At 31.9% G+C, this 18030-nt stretch overlaps 2 protein-coding genes across 2 annotated transcripts; one reads left to right on the top strand and one right to left on the bottom strand.

The window, feature by feature from the left end:
* Nucleotides 1-3705: 3705 nt before the first annotated feature.
* LOC123218960 (gibberellin 3-beta-dioxygenase 1-like) lies at nucleotides 3706-5086 on the top strand. Its single transcript, XM_044640619.1, has 2 exons — nucleotides 3706-4235; nucleotides 4453-5086. Exons 1-2 carry the CDS (start codon nucleotides 3724-3726, stop codon nucleotides 5084-5086), a joined length of 1146 nt encoding a protein of 381 aa, XP_044496554.1. The 5' UTR covers nucleotides 3706-3723.
* A 3285-nt stretch (nucleotides 5087-8371) lies between these two features.
* On the bottom strand, nucleotides 8372-10065 carry LOC123218568 (gibberellin 3-beta-dioxygenase 1-like). The gene is made up of 2 exons (XM_044640057.1): nucleotides 9477-10065; nucleotides 8372-9177 (listed from the first exon to the last, which is right to left on the bottom strand). The coding sequence occupies exons 1-2, from the start codon at nucleotides 9965-9967 to the stop codon at nucleotides 8544-8546; spliced, it is 1125 nt and encodes a 374-aa protein (XP_044495992.1). The 5' UTR covers nucleotides 9968-10065; the 3' UTR covers nucleotides 8372-8543.
* Between the last annotated feature and the right edge of the window lie 7965 nt (nucleotides 10066-18030).

The raw sequence follows: 18030 nt of genomic DNA on the forward strand, positions 1-18030 counted from the left end.
TTCTAAGTTTTTTGATTAAATAAGGCACCATGGATATTCATACATAGAACTAATTACTACTTGAACTTATATTTTGTCACTGGTCTAACTCTTAAGGTTGAATGAAAGTAGTTATGAGGCACTTCAGTAAGAACACAATATCATGTGAAACAACTCAAAGTAACGTGCTAACTGATACTTGCCTTTGTTTCTAGATGTCACCTAAGAGTAGATCCAATTCAACCAAAGGCGAGATCTTATTCTACCTAAGAAGCTTGGAGGCCTCCTTTTAGAGCAGCCAAAATCCCCTGGTTAAGATCGTAGATAAGCTAGACCAACCAGCAAAAATAACAACTGGACTCAACCCACTACAAAATAGGATAAGAGAACTAAACCTCTACGAAGAGAGGACTCCTCATTACATAGCTTGAGTGATGAGGATTTCATGAGCATCAAGGACAATGACGAGCACTTCTCAGTTAGGAATGCAGATTGATAGCATATAACAAACCACTGTTGCATCTTCATCTAATACAGGAATATAGGGACTACCCACATCACAAATCCTCTCTAAGATAGGCTACATTCTCAAAGGAAATTATGCGGTGTGGTGTAGCACATTCCTTGCACCCATATGTGTGAGTGGCTGTTAAGTATTTTGATGTCTCTTCCTCTTAAGTACCATCTAATGCATAGCAATGCATTATTGGTATGTACATTGCATACATGGAGCAAGGTTAGGCAAACCCACTACATAAGAGTATGCCTAAGTCTAAACATTGAAGGAGCATCCCTCGAAGTTTCTACATCTTGTCCAAGTTGATTAAGAGGGACACGAAGGGAATCATCCATATGAGGGACAACATGGGTGATTGGCACAATTCTTGTACATGTGGAAATTAAAACTTAAGTATAGTTAGAAGGTGTAGCTGTTAGGTTTAGATTTTTATTTTTTATTTTTAATCTAACCATAGTTGCTCCTTTTAACCATTAACTATCACCAGCCTGAATTAGGGGCACTTCACAATGATTGGGTAAGGAATTTTCACAAACTAGATGATAGTGCTCAAGAGACAAGAAATGCTTACGACCATAAAACTTCTTTGCAACCTTTTCCTCAAGTTGATTTGCTTCTCAGCATGTCTACAAGAACAAAACAACACCCCTTTGATGGAATTGGTGCTCTAGAGCCAATCATGTTGGCAATATGTGTTTGTAATATTTCATATTCATATATCAATAAATGACATCTTTTATTTGTTTATGTATATATTCACATAAATGTTAAAGATAAATTTTCTAAGAATGGTAGGACCATTATAAGAGATCAACATGTGTCTTGATCATAAAAACCCCTATGCAAATTTAGTCATTATTCTAAAAGCATTTATAGCTCCAGTATTATTCAGACTAAAGACACAAATAATAGAATGTTAAACAACTTTACCAAATATAATAACAATCTTATATATCAAGATTATTTCATGATAACCTAGTGCTAAAAAATAATGTAGGCCTCCAAAATATATTATGGAGGGGAAAGATTAGGGCAAAGTAAAATTTCATGAGATCCCTATGTAACAAGCTCCACCATATCAAATTCAAATACGATACTTTCACCGCGCCTCATTAAATATTCAAGTTCCTACTCGTCCGCACAAAGGAGCCAAGAAATCCACAAGCAATTGTGAAGTCATTAGAAACTCACACGAGTGCTAGCACATGAAGATTGAATGGAATTTGTGTAAAATTTGAGAGAAGAAAATTTCTCTGTCAAAAGAGGTCGCCAATTAAGGCAAAATAGAATAAAGAAAATGTTGTCTTTAGGTGTGATTCACTCTATATGAAACAAACCCAAAACTTCTAACTTTGACAAACAATGCTCTATTACGTGAGACTCATAAATTCTCTATCATGTTAACTATAAATAAACTCATGATTAATCTTCAATTAATCAATACTCTATTCATAAATCATAAGTGGGCTATAACAAAACATTATGATTATTTAATTAATAGAAAATCAATGAATATTGATATGTAAGTATCAATGATATAATTATTATGCAATTATATTCTTTCATCAATTAATATCTCATCAAAGTTAAGACACATAAATATTGTTTATTGAATAGCTCATGACTTGGCTTGAGCAAAGCTTGAGTTTAAACCACTTGAGTTTGGTTTTTTAGTTGAGATTGAGTTTAATATCGATTGATTCGGTGAGCTCGTGAACTGACAACTCGAGTAAAACATTAACAATAAACCTTTTAAACATTTAAATTTTATACTTACACTCTTAAAACCTTATTTATTAATTTTGAATTTTGAAGGTAACTAATAAATATATACGAGGTTTAAAATAATTTTTTTAAAATTAACAAATTAAAATATATAAAGCGCTGACTTGCCTTTCTTATCTCAAGTTCAAACTTAAACTGAAATCTTATCGGTTCGATTAATTCGAGCTCGAGCTTTATATATGTAATCAAATTGAACTCTGGCCAAGCAAGGCTCGACCCTATTTTTTAAATGATGCCCTTAAGAAAACGAGCAGGAGATGAAAATTTTGGCTAAAAAGCTAATGTGATGTTCAGTTCAGTGGGCATTACCCGACTTTCCGGGATAAATGAAGACAACGAAAATTTTGGCTAAAAGCTAAGCGGGATAAATGAAGACGATGATTGGGCGGGCCTGGAAGGCAAAATCCCGGATGCTTCCTAAGTGTTATAAATGAATTATTACCCGACTTTCCGGATCTGGAGCGAGCCATGGGCATGGCTGCTCATACCAACTCAAACTTCCTCAGTATTGTCTGTCAGAACCGCCCCAGTGAATTGCAAGGGCTGAAAAAGGGAGCCTGTTGGGCCACTGTCGCTGTCATCGTAGGTGGGCAGTACTGAACCAGTCCAAGCCTGGATTTTCCATTTCTTTTTTTTATGGGTCACCAGCCATAGTCCACGGGTCTCCCTTGCCCAAGATAATTGGGCCGGGTTATCCTTCCTATTGGCCCATTGCCTGGAGTGAATTCCTTGGCATCAAAGCTAAATGTTTCAATGAAGCACTATCATCAATCACACGGCTAGAGAAAATCCTCCAATTGAATTGGTTGATGCAAATGACAATAAGAATAGCATCAAATAAATAATACTATATCATTATACAATAAAATATTAATTTATTTTTAATTTAAAATTATCAAAATAATAATCAAATTAATATTACTATACAATAAAATACTTACTTTTCTTTATTAAAGTATATTACACTTATCATGAATATTAATTTGAAAATAAATAATAATATATTGTTGTATAATAAAATATTTTTTTATTTTTATTTTAAAATTATCAAAATACTAATCACAGTAATATAATTAGATAATACATAATTTTATTGTTATACAAAATCATTTATAATGTTACAAAATAAAAGAATATATAACAACAAATATGAAGTTTGCAAAATTATCACTATTTAAAAAGACTTTAATAACCTTCCAAGTAATTTATTTATCTTTTTGGTTCATTCAATCTTGACATGACTTTTAAGTGTATCTGTATTCAATATCTGGTTCATTTTCTTCAATCTTCGCAGTTATAAATGCCAAATGTGATTCGTTTTCTTCGTATTTCTCCTTTTCTGATCACCTATATATACATAATCTTTCAACTCATCGTTCATCATCCCTTATCTCAAATTCCCCCAAAACTTCAGCTCTATTTGTCATCCTAAAATTTTCACGATGTCTTCAATTCCTGAAACTTCCACTGAGCCTCCGAAACTCTCCGATGCTTTTCGCAGCCACCCTTTCCACCTCCGTCACGAATATCCCGACTTGACTTCACTAAGGGAATTACCAGACTCGTACGATTGGACTGATCAGCACTACGTCGTTTCAGCTACCAACGGTGACTCTGCCGTCTACGAGCCCGTTCCGGTCATCGATCTCGAAGACCCGAATGCTCAGGAACTCATCGGCCGTGCATGCAAAACTTGGGGAGCTTTTCAAGTTATAAATCACGGCATCCCCACTTCCCTTCTCGATCACGCTGAGTGTATTACTAGAGATCTTTTCTCTTTACCCGTTGAACAAAAGCTTAAAGCTTCTCGTTCTCCAGATGCTTTTACAGGCTATGGTTTGGCGAGAAGTAATTCATTTTTCTCCAAGATTATGTGGTCTGAAGTGTTCACTATCAATGGATCTCCACTCGATCATTTTCGCCAACTTTGGTCCCAAGATTACACCGAACGCAGGTAATTCAAAAATAAATGTTCATGATCATGCGGTTTTTTCTTTTTTAATAACCAGAAACTTCGCAGACAAGTAAGCCTCAGAGACAATGACTGGACTCATAACCCTACACTAGATAATTTAGGATTTTGTTGTAGTATCTCGCTATTTAATTCCAAATTAATGCTTTTAGCTTTGCAGGTTGAATTCATTATATTATGGTTATTTGTGATTTCTCAGTGATGTGATGGAAGAATATGAAGAGGAGATGAAAAAGTTAGCAGCAAAACTAATGTGGCTGATGCTGGCTTCACTAAACATAACAAAGGAAGACATTGAATGGGCCGACCGGAAAGCCGAAATCCCAGACCGGTCTGCAGTTTTACAACTGAATTATTACCCGGCTTGTCCGGACCCGGACCGGGCCATGGGTATGGCCGCCCATACAGACTCCACCATTCTCACTATTATTTACCAGAGCAACACCAGCGGATTGCAGGTCCTAAACGAAGGAACCAGCTGGGTCACTGTCCCCGCCATTCCCGGTGGGCTGGTGGTGAATGTAGGCGACTTGCTTCATATATTATCCAATGGGTATTACATAAGTGCACTCCACCGAGCTTTGGTGAACCGAGACAAGGCTAGGTTTTCCATCCCCTACTTCTATGGGCCACCGCCGGAGGCTCAAGTCTCGCCGTTGCCGAAGCTGGTAAGCCCAAAAGATCCTCCCCGCTACCGGGCTGTTAATTGGACTGAATTCCTTGGCATCAAAGCTAAACATTTCAACAACGGGTTGTCTTCAATCAGAATTTGTACTTCTCAGACTGATTTGGTCGCTGCAAATGGTGATGATAGTAATGCAGAAGTGGCTTAGCTACTATTTGGATTGGAGATCACAACTGAAATCGACGTATCAAGTGTGCTGAATAATATGTATTTTATTTAGGTAATAATTTAAAATATTATATTTAAACTGTTGTGTTATATGTTTCATATTTTATAAATTTGAAGTCAAGTTAATTAATTTCGTAAATAAATACTTTATATATTATGATTTGGTTCAGTAACAGGCAGATTCTCAAGTATACGATCGTTCAAGTAATGAGATAGTGAAGTTGAATACTAAAAATCAATATTATGTTAACCATATTGTTTTTAAAACTATTCAAAAAGGGCAATAATATGTGTATATAATTTTATAACATAATTTAAATATATAAATAATATGTTATCATGTAATTAAGTGTTATTTTATTTTTAATTTAAAATCATTTAATCATATAATGATAAATCATTTGTACCTATTTAACATAGTTTATGATTATTGAATTATGATTATATATCTAATAATCAATTCTTGCATGTTGAGTGTAGTTTATAATTATTGGATTATAAATTAGCATAACCCAATTGACTATTTAGCAAATAATAAAACTATGTATATCCAATTTTATATATCTAATTAAGTATTTAGATAATATATTATCATATAATTAGAGTATTTTTAAACTAATAATAAAATAACACTATGATAATACATTATCTGAAAACACAGTTGAGTAACTAAAAAATTAGGAGAAAAAAAAAGTCTTAAGTGCGGGTACACCCAATTACACATCAACCAAGATAAAACGTGTGAACTTGCCTGAAAAATGTGGGAGAAAAAGAAACCAGGTACAGGTCTTGCGCTTAAACATTCACTTGAATCTTGCTTAACTTAAGAAGTTGATTTGGAAATTTTGGATGATGATAAAATTGCTATGCTAACCCAAATTTATGCCGAATTTGTTAGAAAGAACATGAAAAGAAAAAATCAAATGCTAATAAAGGGTAGAAACAATTTGGTAAAAATAATCCAAATGAATCTAAGGAATGGGAAATAATTCCAGGTTTTATAAAGAAACTTAAAAGATAAAAAGAACTCAACGCAGAGAATGTGAAAGTTATAATCACACACAAGTTAAGTGTGCCAACTCACTAAAAAAGAATGGAAAGTAATGGTCGTAACTCTTAGGGGCCGTTTGGTTCCAGTTAAGATTGAGGTAATCTATCTTTTATTTTCTTCTTTGGTTTGTCAGTAATAAAATATTACAGTAATCTTCTATTACCAATGCTGACGTAGTAGGTAATATAGGTGGTAATCTGATTACTACCTTCACCTTAAATATTTAAATATTACTAGGTAATCTTGATTTTATTATAATTATATTATTATTTATTTCTTTTTTAAGACAAAAATAAATTTATTTTTAATTAATATGACAAATAATATAAAAAATATTTAAAAATAATTATATTCTTGGGCATTTAAGTAAAATAATTTACTAGTAATCTTTTATTACTTTTAACTAAATATAATAATTATTTATACATATCAAATTTTATCAAACATAGTAATCATTTATATTCAGTAATCTTTTAAGTAATCTATCTTTAAGGTAATCTTTCTATTTTGATAATAAAATATTACTCAAATCAAACGCCCCTTAGTGATAATGAGTGCAGGAAGGATGAAAATGGGTAAGTCTATGGAGAATGTTGTGGCGTTAACAACAAATTTGCTGAATGAGTTCGATGAACTTTGTGAGTCTGATGATGAAGTCTATAATGAACAACACAAAGACTGTGATGATCAAATGTATTATCAATGGCTTAAAATGGTTCAAAAAGTTGGAATGGTTGAAGCTTTGAATGTAAAACTAGAAAAAAAAATTAATGTGAATTAAATGAAAATTTTTCCTTATCGACTAAAGATCTAGCTAACAAACAATTGTTCTTTGATACTACTCTAAAGGAGTTTGGCTTTACGAAAGCTACCATAAAAAGATTCTATACAGAAAATATTAAGTTAGATGAAATGTTAAGTCAAGAAAAAACTTATAGAGATAGAACATGAGTTGGTTTCACATTAAGTGCAAGAACATCAAAATCGGTTATGCCCACATTTGTCAAAGCTAAGGATACAACTAGAGTCATCTTTGTCAAAGCTAAGGATACAATTGTCAAACCCAACTGTGCTCACATTAGTTAAAGATGCATCTGGTAAGTCTGGTTCTAATCTTGCTCTTGTTTATAGCAAATTTCTTGTGGTTTGTTATTTCTATGGGGAAAAGGATCACAATTTGAGCACATCAAACAATTGCTCGAGAAGATTTAATGAATAAGGGAAACTCATATGGTGCTTTGACACCAATTTGGGATTGTTGATGAATGGGTAGATTATGTGCAGAGATTTTAAATTAAAAATTCCTTTTCGTCCAAATTTAAAGCACACAACAGAAGCAATTAAACAACATAAAAGTAAAGGCACATGGTTCAGCTACCAATATAGCTTACATCCATGGGACTTAGTCTAATGTAAATTTGCAACTTATGCGCACACAATATTGATGAAACAAATACTAATAAATGTGATCACAAATTTTATGGTTCATCAAATACATTTACAATTTCTTTTTCTAATTGAATCCATTCCAACAATCTTATGGTTCGATGGCTCAGGATATCTGTTAGCTGGATGTAATAAACCCTGAAACCTAGTCACTTGTCGGGGAATCGTTGTCAAGACTAATTTGCTCCCACATTACTTTTGACATTAGCGTATCTCTCTTTTGAGGCGGTGATTTACATCTGTAATTACGGGTATGTGTGCTTGAGTGACAAAATTAAAAAATAACAGGAAGAGCTTAATTTGCATGGATTCCTTGGATGCGACCTACCAACAACATTGAAAACGCAGAAAGAAACAAATGAAAAACTGTGAAAACTGCCTTGTCCACATGATAAGGTAGGGCAGTGAGAAAGGCAAAGCAGTGTCGTGGTGCACGTGGTTACAGAGGCAATATCATCTTCATTTTTCGGAAAACTGTCTCCACAATAATAATAATATCAATAACCCTTTGAATGATTAATTCTTGGAGACTAATAAAAGAGATTAACTAATCTTTGTAGCCTCACATTTGGTCACCTTATACTATGTTAAAACCTTCATATTCAATGCCTCATCTAATGATTTAACACTTTTTTCATCTTGATTACCGTCTTTACGTCGTTATTCTTCCTTCATATTCGAGTCAAAAAGATTGTTGTTTCGTGTAAACATTCAACTGGGTATTTTTCATTTTTCATAATTCCCTCTATCTCTTTCAACACAAAGACAAAGGTCACAATAGAGGCTCATTTGTCTTCATTAAAATATTCTCATCAGGGTTTATTGTAAGTTATTATAACCACTTAATTGCCCCTTTTCATAGGAACTAAACAAGTTGTCCCAACAACACGGCAAACCAATCAAATTATTGAAAAGACAGGCAAAGAATTTGATTATCTAGCTATCCCACTTTTACGTCAGTATCATTATCATTTTCATCAGCCAACCCAGTCAGAGGACTGCAAATCCTTACTGATGATAATGCCCTGTTGTAATATTTACTTTTTATGCCAAGGTACTCGTTCCAAGTGATTGCTCTGTAGAGACGAGGTTGGCTTGGGCTGACAAGCTTTGGCAGTGGTGAGATTTGGAGATTGCCAGGCGGCACATATAGACATGCAATGGATATCCTATTCTTATTTCGGTTCACCATAACCCGGTGTAGAGCACTCCGGTATAACCCATTTGATAATATGTGAAGTATATCACCTACGTTAACCACAAGTCCACCCTGGATGGGCGGCACGGTGACCCAACCGACACCCTCTTTCATCACCTGCAAGCCACCGATGCTGTTCTGGTAGAGGACAGTGAGAATGGTGGAATCCGTATGGTCAGCAAGACCCATGGCCTTGTCCGGATCCGGGCACGCCGGGTAATAATTCAATTGCGAAGCAGAAGAAGCATCTGCAAAATCACCATTTGGCCCAGCCCACTCAACGTCCTCTTTGCCTACGCCCAATGAACCCAGCATTAGGCACAGTAATTTTGCCGCTAGCTTTTTCGTCTCGTTCTCATATTCTTCTATGACATCACTGATCAAGAAGACAAAAAGAAAGAAAGAGAGAAAAACTCAGAAAAATCAATACACTGTATGAAATAGTGAAGATGCTATTATTATGGATATAAAACAAAGTAAACAGTAAGACCCTGGATTTTTTTCTTGAGACAATCTCTCCAAAATCTCCATAGTGGGTCCATTGCTTTCATTGTAATCTTTGCTAATTGCGTTAAGAAAAGCAAATGGGGTCTTTTTTAAATATTGTGATATTCATTAAAACTGCAATTACCACTTCATCACCAAAAAAGACAAATGCAACACAAGTCTGATTACCAGTGTTTGGTATAATCTTGGGGCCAAAGTTGACGAAAATGATCAAGAGGTGAGCCAAAGATAGTGAAGCCTTCATACCACATGAGCTTAGAGAAGAATGGAGAAATCGTGGCTCTGCCGTAGCCATGAAGAGAGCCGGGTGGTCGAGAGGCTTTGAGTTTCTGTTCGAGGGGTAAAGAGAAAAGGGTTTTAGCAGTGGACTCAGTTTGGTCGAAAATGGAAGTGGGGATGCCGTGATTAATGACTTGAAAAATGCCCCAACTTGTGCATGCATGGCCAATGAGTTGACAAGCATTAGGGTCATTGAGATCAATCACAGGGACGGATTCGGAGACTAAAGAGGAATCGACAACAGGAGTAAATGAGAAGTCGTCGAACTGATGAGTCCATTTGTAGGAGTCAGGCAATTCCTCCAGAGAGGTAAAGTCAGAGGGACCGGAACGAAGGTCGACAGGGTGGGCTTCAGAGGCGTCAGAGATTCTTGAAGGCATAATGAAAGTTTCTCTGAGAAAAGAAGGAATCTATGGAAGCTATGCAAGAGAGAGAGAAAAGAATTGAGTTTCTGAGATGGATTTTCGATGCAAAAAGGGCTAAATTTAAAGGAAATTACAGTGGATGTTACAAATTTCTATTAACATGGTAAGTAATAAATTCAGTACTTAATGAGAGAGAGAGAGATTATTGCAAGTAATAAATTTATATTAACATTTCAATGAATGTAACTGTCTACTTTAGTGATCTTAATTTGCTTGCCATATTTATACATAGAAATTATTATATTAAAGAGAATGTTTTGTCAAATTGGTAAACCACAGCTCTTACATTTATGTTAAGATATAATTAAGGTTAAGTGTCTTGTATTTGTTACCATATCAAGTCCTCTATTGCGAATATATATATATAGAGAAAATTAGTAGACTAAAAAAACTCCTATTTAACCTCTCTTTCCTAAGAGTTTTAACAATTGTAAAAGTACCGCTATCTACATAAATAATGAGCACAATTTTGTGATTAAATATAACTTCATCTCTAATCCAAAATTATTCAATCATATGATGTATATCATTATTTATGCATGAAGATTTGCTCATTCTTTATGCATATAATTTTATTACAATTTTAAATATGAGCAATATTTTATATACACATTTTTAGTATACAATTTGGATACACAGATAATATGTCATCATGTGATTTGATTTTACTTTATCTTTAATTCAAAATCATCTAATCACGTGATAACACATTATCTGTGTATCTAAATTGTTTACCAAAAATGTGTATACATATTTTTATTATTTAAATATTTTTGAATTTTCTGAAGGAGGCATATAGTAATTTCTAGGAATTTTAATGTTTCTTACTATTTGATATTTTTTACATGTGTATTTTCATACTGAAATTGTAATTTTTACTACCAATAAAACTATGTATATATATTTTTTAATATACAAATTGGTATACAAATAATGTGTTTTGATCATTTTAAATTAATAATAAAATAGTATTTAATTATATAATGTTACATCATTTATATATTTATTTATATACTGAAAATATATACACGTGGCATTGCTCTTTTATGGTTATCTGGAATCAGTGCAACCCAAATAAAATAAGAAAGAATTAAGAGGGAAGGAGAAAATTGGACACTAATGCTTGCCTTGTATGAGAAAACAGAGGATAATATTAAAAAAAAAAAAAAAATGAGAACAAGAGAGATTATATTCAATGAACAACTGTATAATATATGATGTGTATATTACTAACTCAATCTTTAAGAAATTGTAATCATTATTATTGTTAGTATTATTATATGGAGCTTGTGCATGATTTGGACATTGAGCGGCATATAAAGAAAGTTCGAATAATAAAAAAATAACGCTAAAATTAGAAAGTGATTAGAAGTTTGAAAGACAGAAAGAGAGGGTCCAGGGGGTCCGAGGAGGAGAGGAGGATGGAGCAGGTGGTGACACAGTGGGTAGACTAAGAAGACAGTGGGTTTTTATTGAGCATTGAGTGGCATTGAAAGAAGTAAGATGGAAAGAGAGTGTTTTGTTTTGGACAATATAAAGGACAAAGGCAAGGAAAGGACCATCTTGTCCTCTCCAATTGGAGAGCTTAAGAAAGGAAAAGAGTGAATCTAATCAAGGTTTTCCGTCAACTTCATCAAAATTCTGATATTTCATATACCAAAAAAATAATAAAATTATATACATAAATAATGAACACAAACTTATACGCGAATGATAAAATATCATTATATGAATGGTGATATTGAATTAGAGATAAAATAACATTCAATTATATGATGATATTTTATTGTTTAGTCACAAATTTATACTTAATGTTTACGCTACTCCAAGGAAAAACTACCCCTAGAAGTTAACAACTATAAATTAAAGGATATCTCCCAAACAAGATATTCGTATGGCAATGAAATTGCTCTAAATGATTAATAATAATAATAATAAAATTATATATATATATATATATATATATATATATATATATATATATATATATATATTTTAAATACATAAAATAAATATATAAATAATATATTTTTATATAATTTGATAATTTTAAATTAAAAATAAAATAATATTTCACATATAATAACATATTATTTATATAATTAATTTATATATTTAAAGTATATATATAACATTACTCTGATAATAATAATCCTTGCCCAGTCCAAGTTTAGTAACAAAAACCAGGGGGAAACACAATGTTTTCTCAAGATAAGAAGAGAAGAGTTAGGGGTTTTGGGCTCCACGAGTGGGCAGGGAGTTGGGACCCTCCTCCCTCCATGTGCTCCTGTCTTGTCCCCAAGAAGAAAAACATCTATAATATCCACCTTCACTACTCTTCCACTTGCCCTTTCCATATGGGTGAAACTTATCTTTAATCTATGGATTAATTAGTGCCAAATCCGATAAAACTATATATATATATTTTTTTGATACATAAATATATATACATATAGATATATCATAATTGATTACATAATTTTAAATTAATAATAAAATAACATTTATTTACATAATAACATATCTATATGAGTGTATATTTATATAAAAAAAAAAAATATGTACAATTAACATTACTCTTATACTTCCATCCACATATAATGCCTTTAATTATTTACTTAAATCCAAGGTCATTTTGTGATACCGGAAAGTTACAACATTAGATGTTACTTCTTTTAAATTTGAGCAACCATACGTGCATTATATATGATATTGATAAGGATGGTTTAATATATGGCTTCTTCATATAAATAAATAAATAAATATATATATATATCACTGTAGAAATTGTTAATTTCCGACAATATGTAATTGATGCCATCAATTTTTATCGAAAAACACGATCCTCTTTGTTGAAATATCATCATCTCCTTGTAAAATTTGCACCACTGAGAATATGATTGAAGGTTGGATTTGCTATAAAGAGTACTAGTGTCCTTGAAGGAAAATAAAAGTGGAATAAGCGCTTCTAGCTTTTCACTTGGATACATAAGTGGTCATTTCCATGAAAAGTAATGAAGTTTGTTTTGGTATTTTGATGGTTAGATTTTCGTTTTATGTTTTTATTTATCTGTCCGCATGACCCAAGTGGCCCTCTTATCCATCTTTCTTTTTTAACATAACAACATAATTTAATGCGTATCTCTATTGCTTCTCTCTTCATTCTATCATGTCCATAAAAAGCTCAAATAGAATCAAGACTACGATGTGATGTATTAATGATCATATCATGGGACTTGTTCTTATGACATGGTCATCCAACTTAAAGGGATGGATGGATGGATGATATATACATGGGACATTCGCTTGTGAGCATGCATGCACTCTCATCACATAGACTTATAGAGGTTTGCTGCATGCATATACAGTTCAGGTGGCTTAAACGTGTTGAGGTCTGCCCAGTCGTTATATAACGCCTCCAATCATTTGTATGGTGATGTCGACACTGTAAATGCATCATGGTAATGTTAATGCATAGTCTTCAAGGCTTAGTATTAAGGTTTAACATTACTGTATGGAACTTTTTTTATAATGATTTTTTTTTTTAACTGAGATGATATATATCTTCTGTTTGTAAATTCAACAAAAAGAATATTATTTTGATAATATCAAATCAAACCTAAATTCAAATGATTTGAGACTTAGAGCTAGGTTATAACCTGACAGTATGTTCTTCCCTTTGAATCCCATCTAATCGATCTGACTGCATCCGAAAGAGTGGAGATGATTGAGTGAAATTGATGAGATTGATTGGTGTTTCTAATTCTGTCAGATAATATTCAATTTGGTGAACATTGAACCCAGCATATCAAATATCACATTATACATGACGTTTCCCTAAGAAAAAAAATGGAAAAGATACATGAAGAAAACGAGTAAATGCACTAATGATCAGAAGTTCATTTACAATTTTTCACCTTTTAAATTTTAAAATCATTTAGTTTTCTTGTAAATTTGAGTTTGGCCTTTTAGTAAAATAGCAATCATAGAGTTGTCTTTATTTTTATAGGAATAAAAAAATATAACCTTGCCATCAAAATTAAACCCAAAACCAGTTGGCAATTTCACCACCAGAACCATATAAATCTTTTTGAAAGTTAAGAGTCCTCATATTTAAGTACTGAGAAAAAATGTAAAATGAAGATGCCCAGGGCAATTAGTAAACAACATAAACAAAGTTGCTCATGCCACTACTTATGGCAGTTTTGCTCATAATTATCATGCTCACCTCAGCGAACACGACTACTACCATTGTTGTAAAGGGTAGGGCTTTGAGATCGATGGAGCTAGGAAAGACTTTGGACACCGGATTGCGGTCAATCAGCATCAATGGGAAAAAATTGAAACTGAATTTTCAAACTGTGAGGGTCGGAAAAAAGTTTAATTAAATTAACAGTTTTAACAACTTATTCTGGTAACTTAACGTACTTAACATTTTAAAATCATAAAAGTATTTAATTATCAACATAATCCGATATACATATTTTTTTTATTAGTTTGCTTATAAAAATTTAATCAGATAAATCCCAACAGTAGCTGATTATACTTATTTAATACCCAGTAAAATCATGAATATATGTACTTAACTATCAACAATAACATAGATCCAATATTGTAATTCTAATTAATTTGCTTATGAACATTTAATCAAATAAAGCCCTACAATGAAATGTGTAAAGTATTGTGCGAATGCAACAAAGAAAATCCACTTCGGTTTCAGCTAAGGAAAAGAACAATACTCAACTCATATTCTAAAGCATCATCACCCATGTAATATGTGTTTAATATTAACAAGTTATTGATTTATATTATTAAGGAGTCGTATTAAAGTTTTAAGAAGTTTTGTTATCCTATATTACATTGAGCAATGTTATATATACACATTTTGAATATATAAAATAATATATAATTATGTGTCATAATATTATTTTGTATACTCAAAATGTGTACACATAATTTTATTGTTTCGAAAAACAACTAACCAACTTGTTCAATTCCAGAACCCATTTGCTCAAAATCAAGACTTCAGGCTCTCAAACTTGTATTCTGAATTGGAGTCCGATTCTGAAACTCTAGTCAGAACTCACAATCTTTAAAAAATAAGGGAAAACGAAAAAAGAAGTATGTCAAACTATTTAACCTTTCTGCAACATGTAATATAAGTTCTTCACGAGATGGCCTTTTTTTTTCGTGGAAGCAACTAATCAAGTATGAAATTCATAAAGGAAAGATTCCATCTGTTTGGACTTCATTAGATAGTATAGTTTTCGTTCAGAAGCAGCACATGTTAGCCTTTTACCTCCTGGCTCCATGGATGTTGAAATTCATTCTTTCAGAAACTTAGTTTTTCTGAAATATATTATTCGACAATTTGAAAAGTACATGCTAGCTACAAGAGATTTATTATGAAGTTGAAGATTGGTTGTTCCAGAAACCATATATTTTGTAGCTTTTCTCTGTCAGAAAATGACTTGACAATAAAGAAGTGGAGCCAAAATGAATTGTTGCGGTAAAACTTTATGCAAAATTTATCATCTCTTCCAAAGATTGATTGTTCCCATCCATTTCCCAGATATAGTCGTAAAAGCCAATAATTTGTTTCCCCACCATGAATTCCAATAATCTTTTATTTTACATCAAGCAACCTATGAATACAACAAATTGGAGGTCCTAGCAATAGGGTTTTCCGGCCACTGATATATATATATATAAAATAAGAAATTGATAGGTCAATTTCATCGACAATAAACCCATCCAACAACAAAGCCACCTGAAAATGTTTTCGTGTTTCTTGCTTTGTCTTTCAGATAATTAATTTAGAATAAAGCAATGATATCTATACAGCTATTTGCATTAAGTTGGATATTTACATAATATGTCATCATACCATATGTTATTTTATTTTTAATTAAAAAATTTTTAATAATATGATAACACATTATTTAAATACTTAATTAAATACTTAAAATTGAAAACGCATAATTTTATTGATTACTTTAACCACAACACTATACGTTAATTGAGCTTGTTTTTTTGTTGCTCACTTGGCTAGACATTGATTGTATATCACATTGAACAATATAGTTATAAACCTATCGTTTGAGCTAGAGTTAGGGGTGGATTTTATCCAAGCTTGGATTAAATTTATAGCTCATCTTGAACGAATCAATTTTTAATAAGAACTTTAGTTTGGTAGTTTAGTTTAAAATCAATTTATTTGTCTATTCGATAATATTATTTATCTTGTTGACGATATTGTCCATTTCATTGGCAATCCTCTAATGATATTATACACCAACTCAAACAAACAAAGTAGGTATTATGGTTTTGATTTAAGCTCTAACCGATTATAACCTTAGCTTAGCTTGGATCAAATCTACCACTAATGAGCAATATGCCACAATATCAGATCAGTACAACCAATGTTCCAGACATATAATAGACATTAGATCATGGATACCCTTCAGAAATATGATCTACATATTCTGTCCCAATGCAAGGAGAAAACGTTAATATATACAAGGAAGTCCGGTTATCGTCCTTGTATTATTTATTTTCACATTGTGCGTAGAATACCGCGTGGGGCTTGTATTATTTCTTGGGAAATCATGTTGAAAGTTATATATGTATAGATTTGTGTGGTTAAATTATAAATCTTCTAAACGCTTGATATAGAAAGTATGTAAGCATTATAAACAAGCTTTTAATAGACAATAAAACTACATGTATATATTTTTAAATATACAATCGGATATACAAATGATGTATTATCATGTGATTAAATGATTTTGAATTAAAAATAGAATAATATTTAATCACATAGTGATACATTATCTACATATCCAAAAATATGTAAAACATTATTCTTTAATAGAAATCGAGACATTTGATGACTTTGTACCTGAGTGGAGCATAAATGTTAATAAAAAAATTATGGCATCACATTTGAATTATTCCGTTTTGGACCCGGGGAAAAAAAAGATAAGCATAAACTAATTAATCATAAAAAAGTTAGGCAAGTGGCATAATGGTAGATGCTTAAAAGGACATATTTCATAATCTTTCTTATGCCCTAAAATGGAAATAAGACTAGTGTTAATGGTAACACACAGTGATTCTTTGATGCTAAACTTGGAAGGAATGCCTGACGTAACCCCCCAAAATGGGGTACTATATATAAATTTATAGCTAATGCTATCCAAGTGGAAGAATTAATAGAGTTAATGAATCTCATGTCACTTCTTGTTTCCTTACCAAATACTGCATTCTAATTAAAAGGAGAGAACACCGGAATACCAGCTCATTTATGTCTTGAAAAACAAGAACGTCCAAGCGTCAGAAAACTATGTAAAGATGGCCAACTTTTGGACTAATATGTCAATATTCAAAGTTTTCATGCATGAATAATACTACTTAGAAGTATTAAACTAAAATTTTTTTAATTAAAAAGGTTTACACTTTTTTTTAATTGAAATGATATAGAATGGATCAAACTTTTGTATTTTCATATTAAACAAATTAAACTTTTCTTACTTTTTTATTAAATGTATAAAACTAATCATTTTGCTTTTAAAACAAAAATGAAATAATTTTAATTATGTTTGTACAATACATTTAATTAAAAATATAAGAAGTTCAACTCATTCAATAAAAAATTATAAGATAGTTGGATGTTTTTAAATATTATCCTATTTTATATTCAATCGTGCAATCTCTTAATTTATTAATCAATCAAATGATGACCCTTACTTAAGGTGGATTGAAGGAAAGACAGATTTGAAAATTGAGACAAATGTGTTCAGTTGGGGGGGCCAATTTCTTATCTCTAGCCTTTTTTTAATTATAAAGAACTAGCAGTCTTAACAGTCTTCACTACATCAGAAATCTTCTTCTTCAGTTTTCACCGCTACAAAAATAATAATGCGATAGAATATTAATGTAATTATTCTTCATGTAGCATTGAGCCAATGCGTTCACCCCAGCTTATATACTAGTGCTTTTCAGTGCCTTTTTGTTTA

This window comes from Mangifera indica, chromosome 6 (assembly GCF_011075055.1).
Source record: "Mangifera indica cultivar Alphonso chromosome 6, CATAS_Mindica_2.1, whole genome shotgun sequence".
NCBI classification, from domain to species: Eukaryota; Viridiplantae; Streptophyta; class Magnoliopsida; order Sapindales; family Anacardiaceae; genus Mangifera; species Mangifera indica.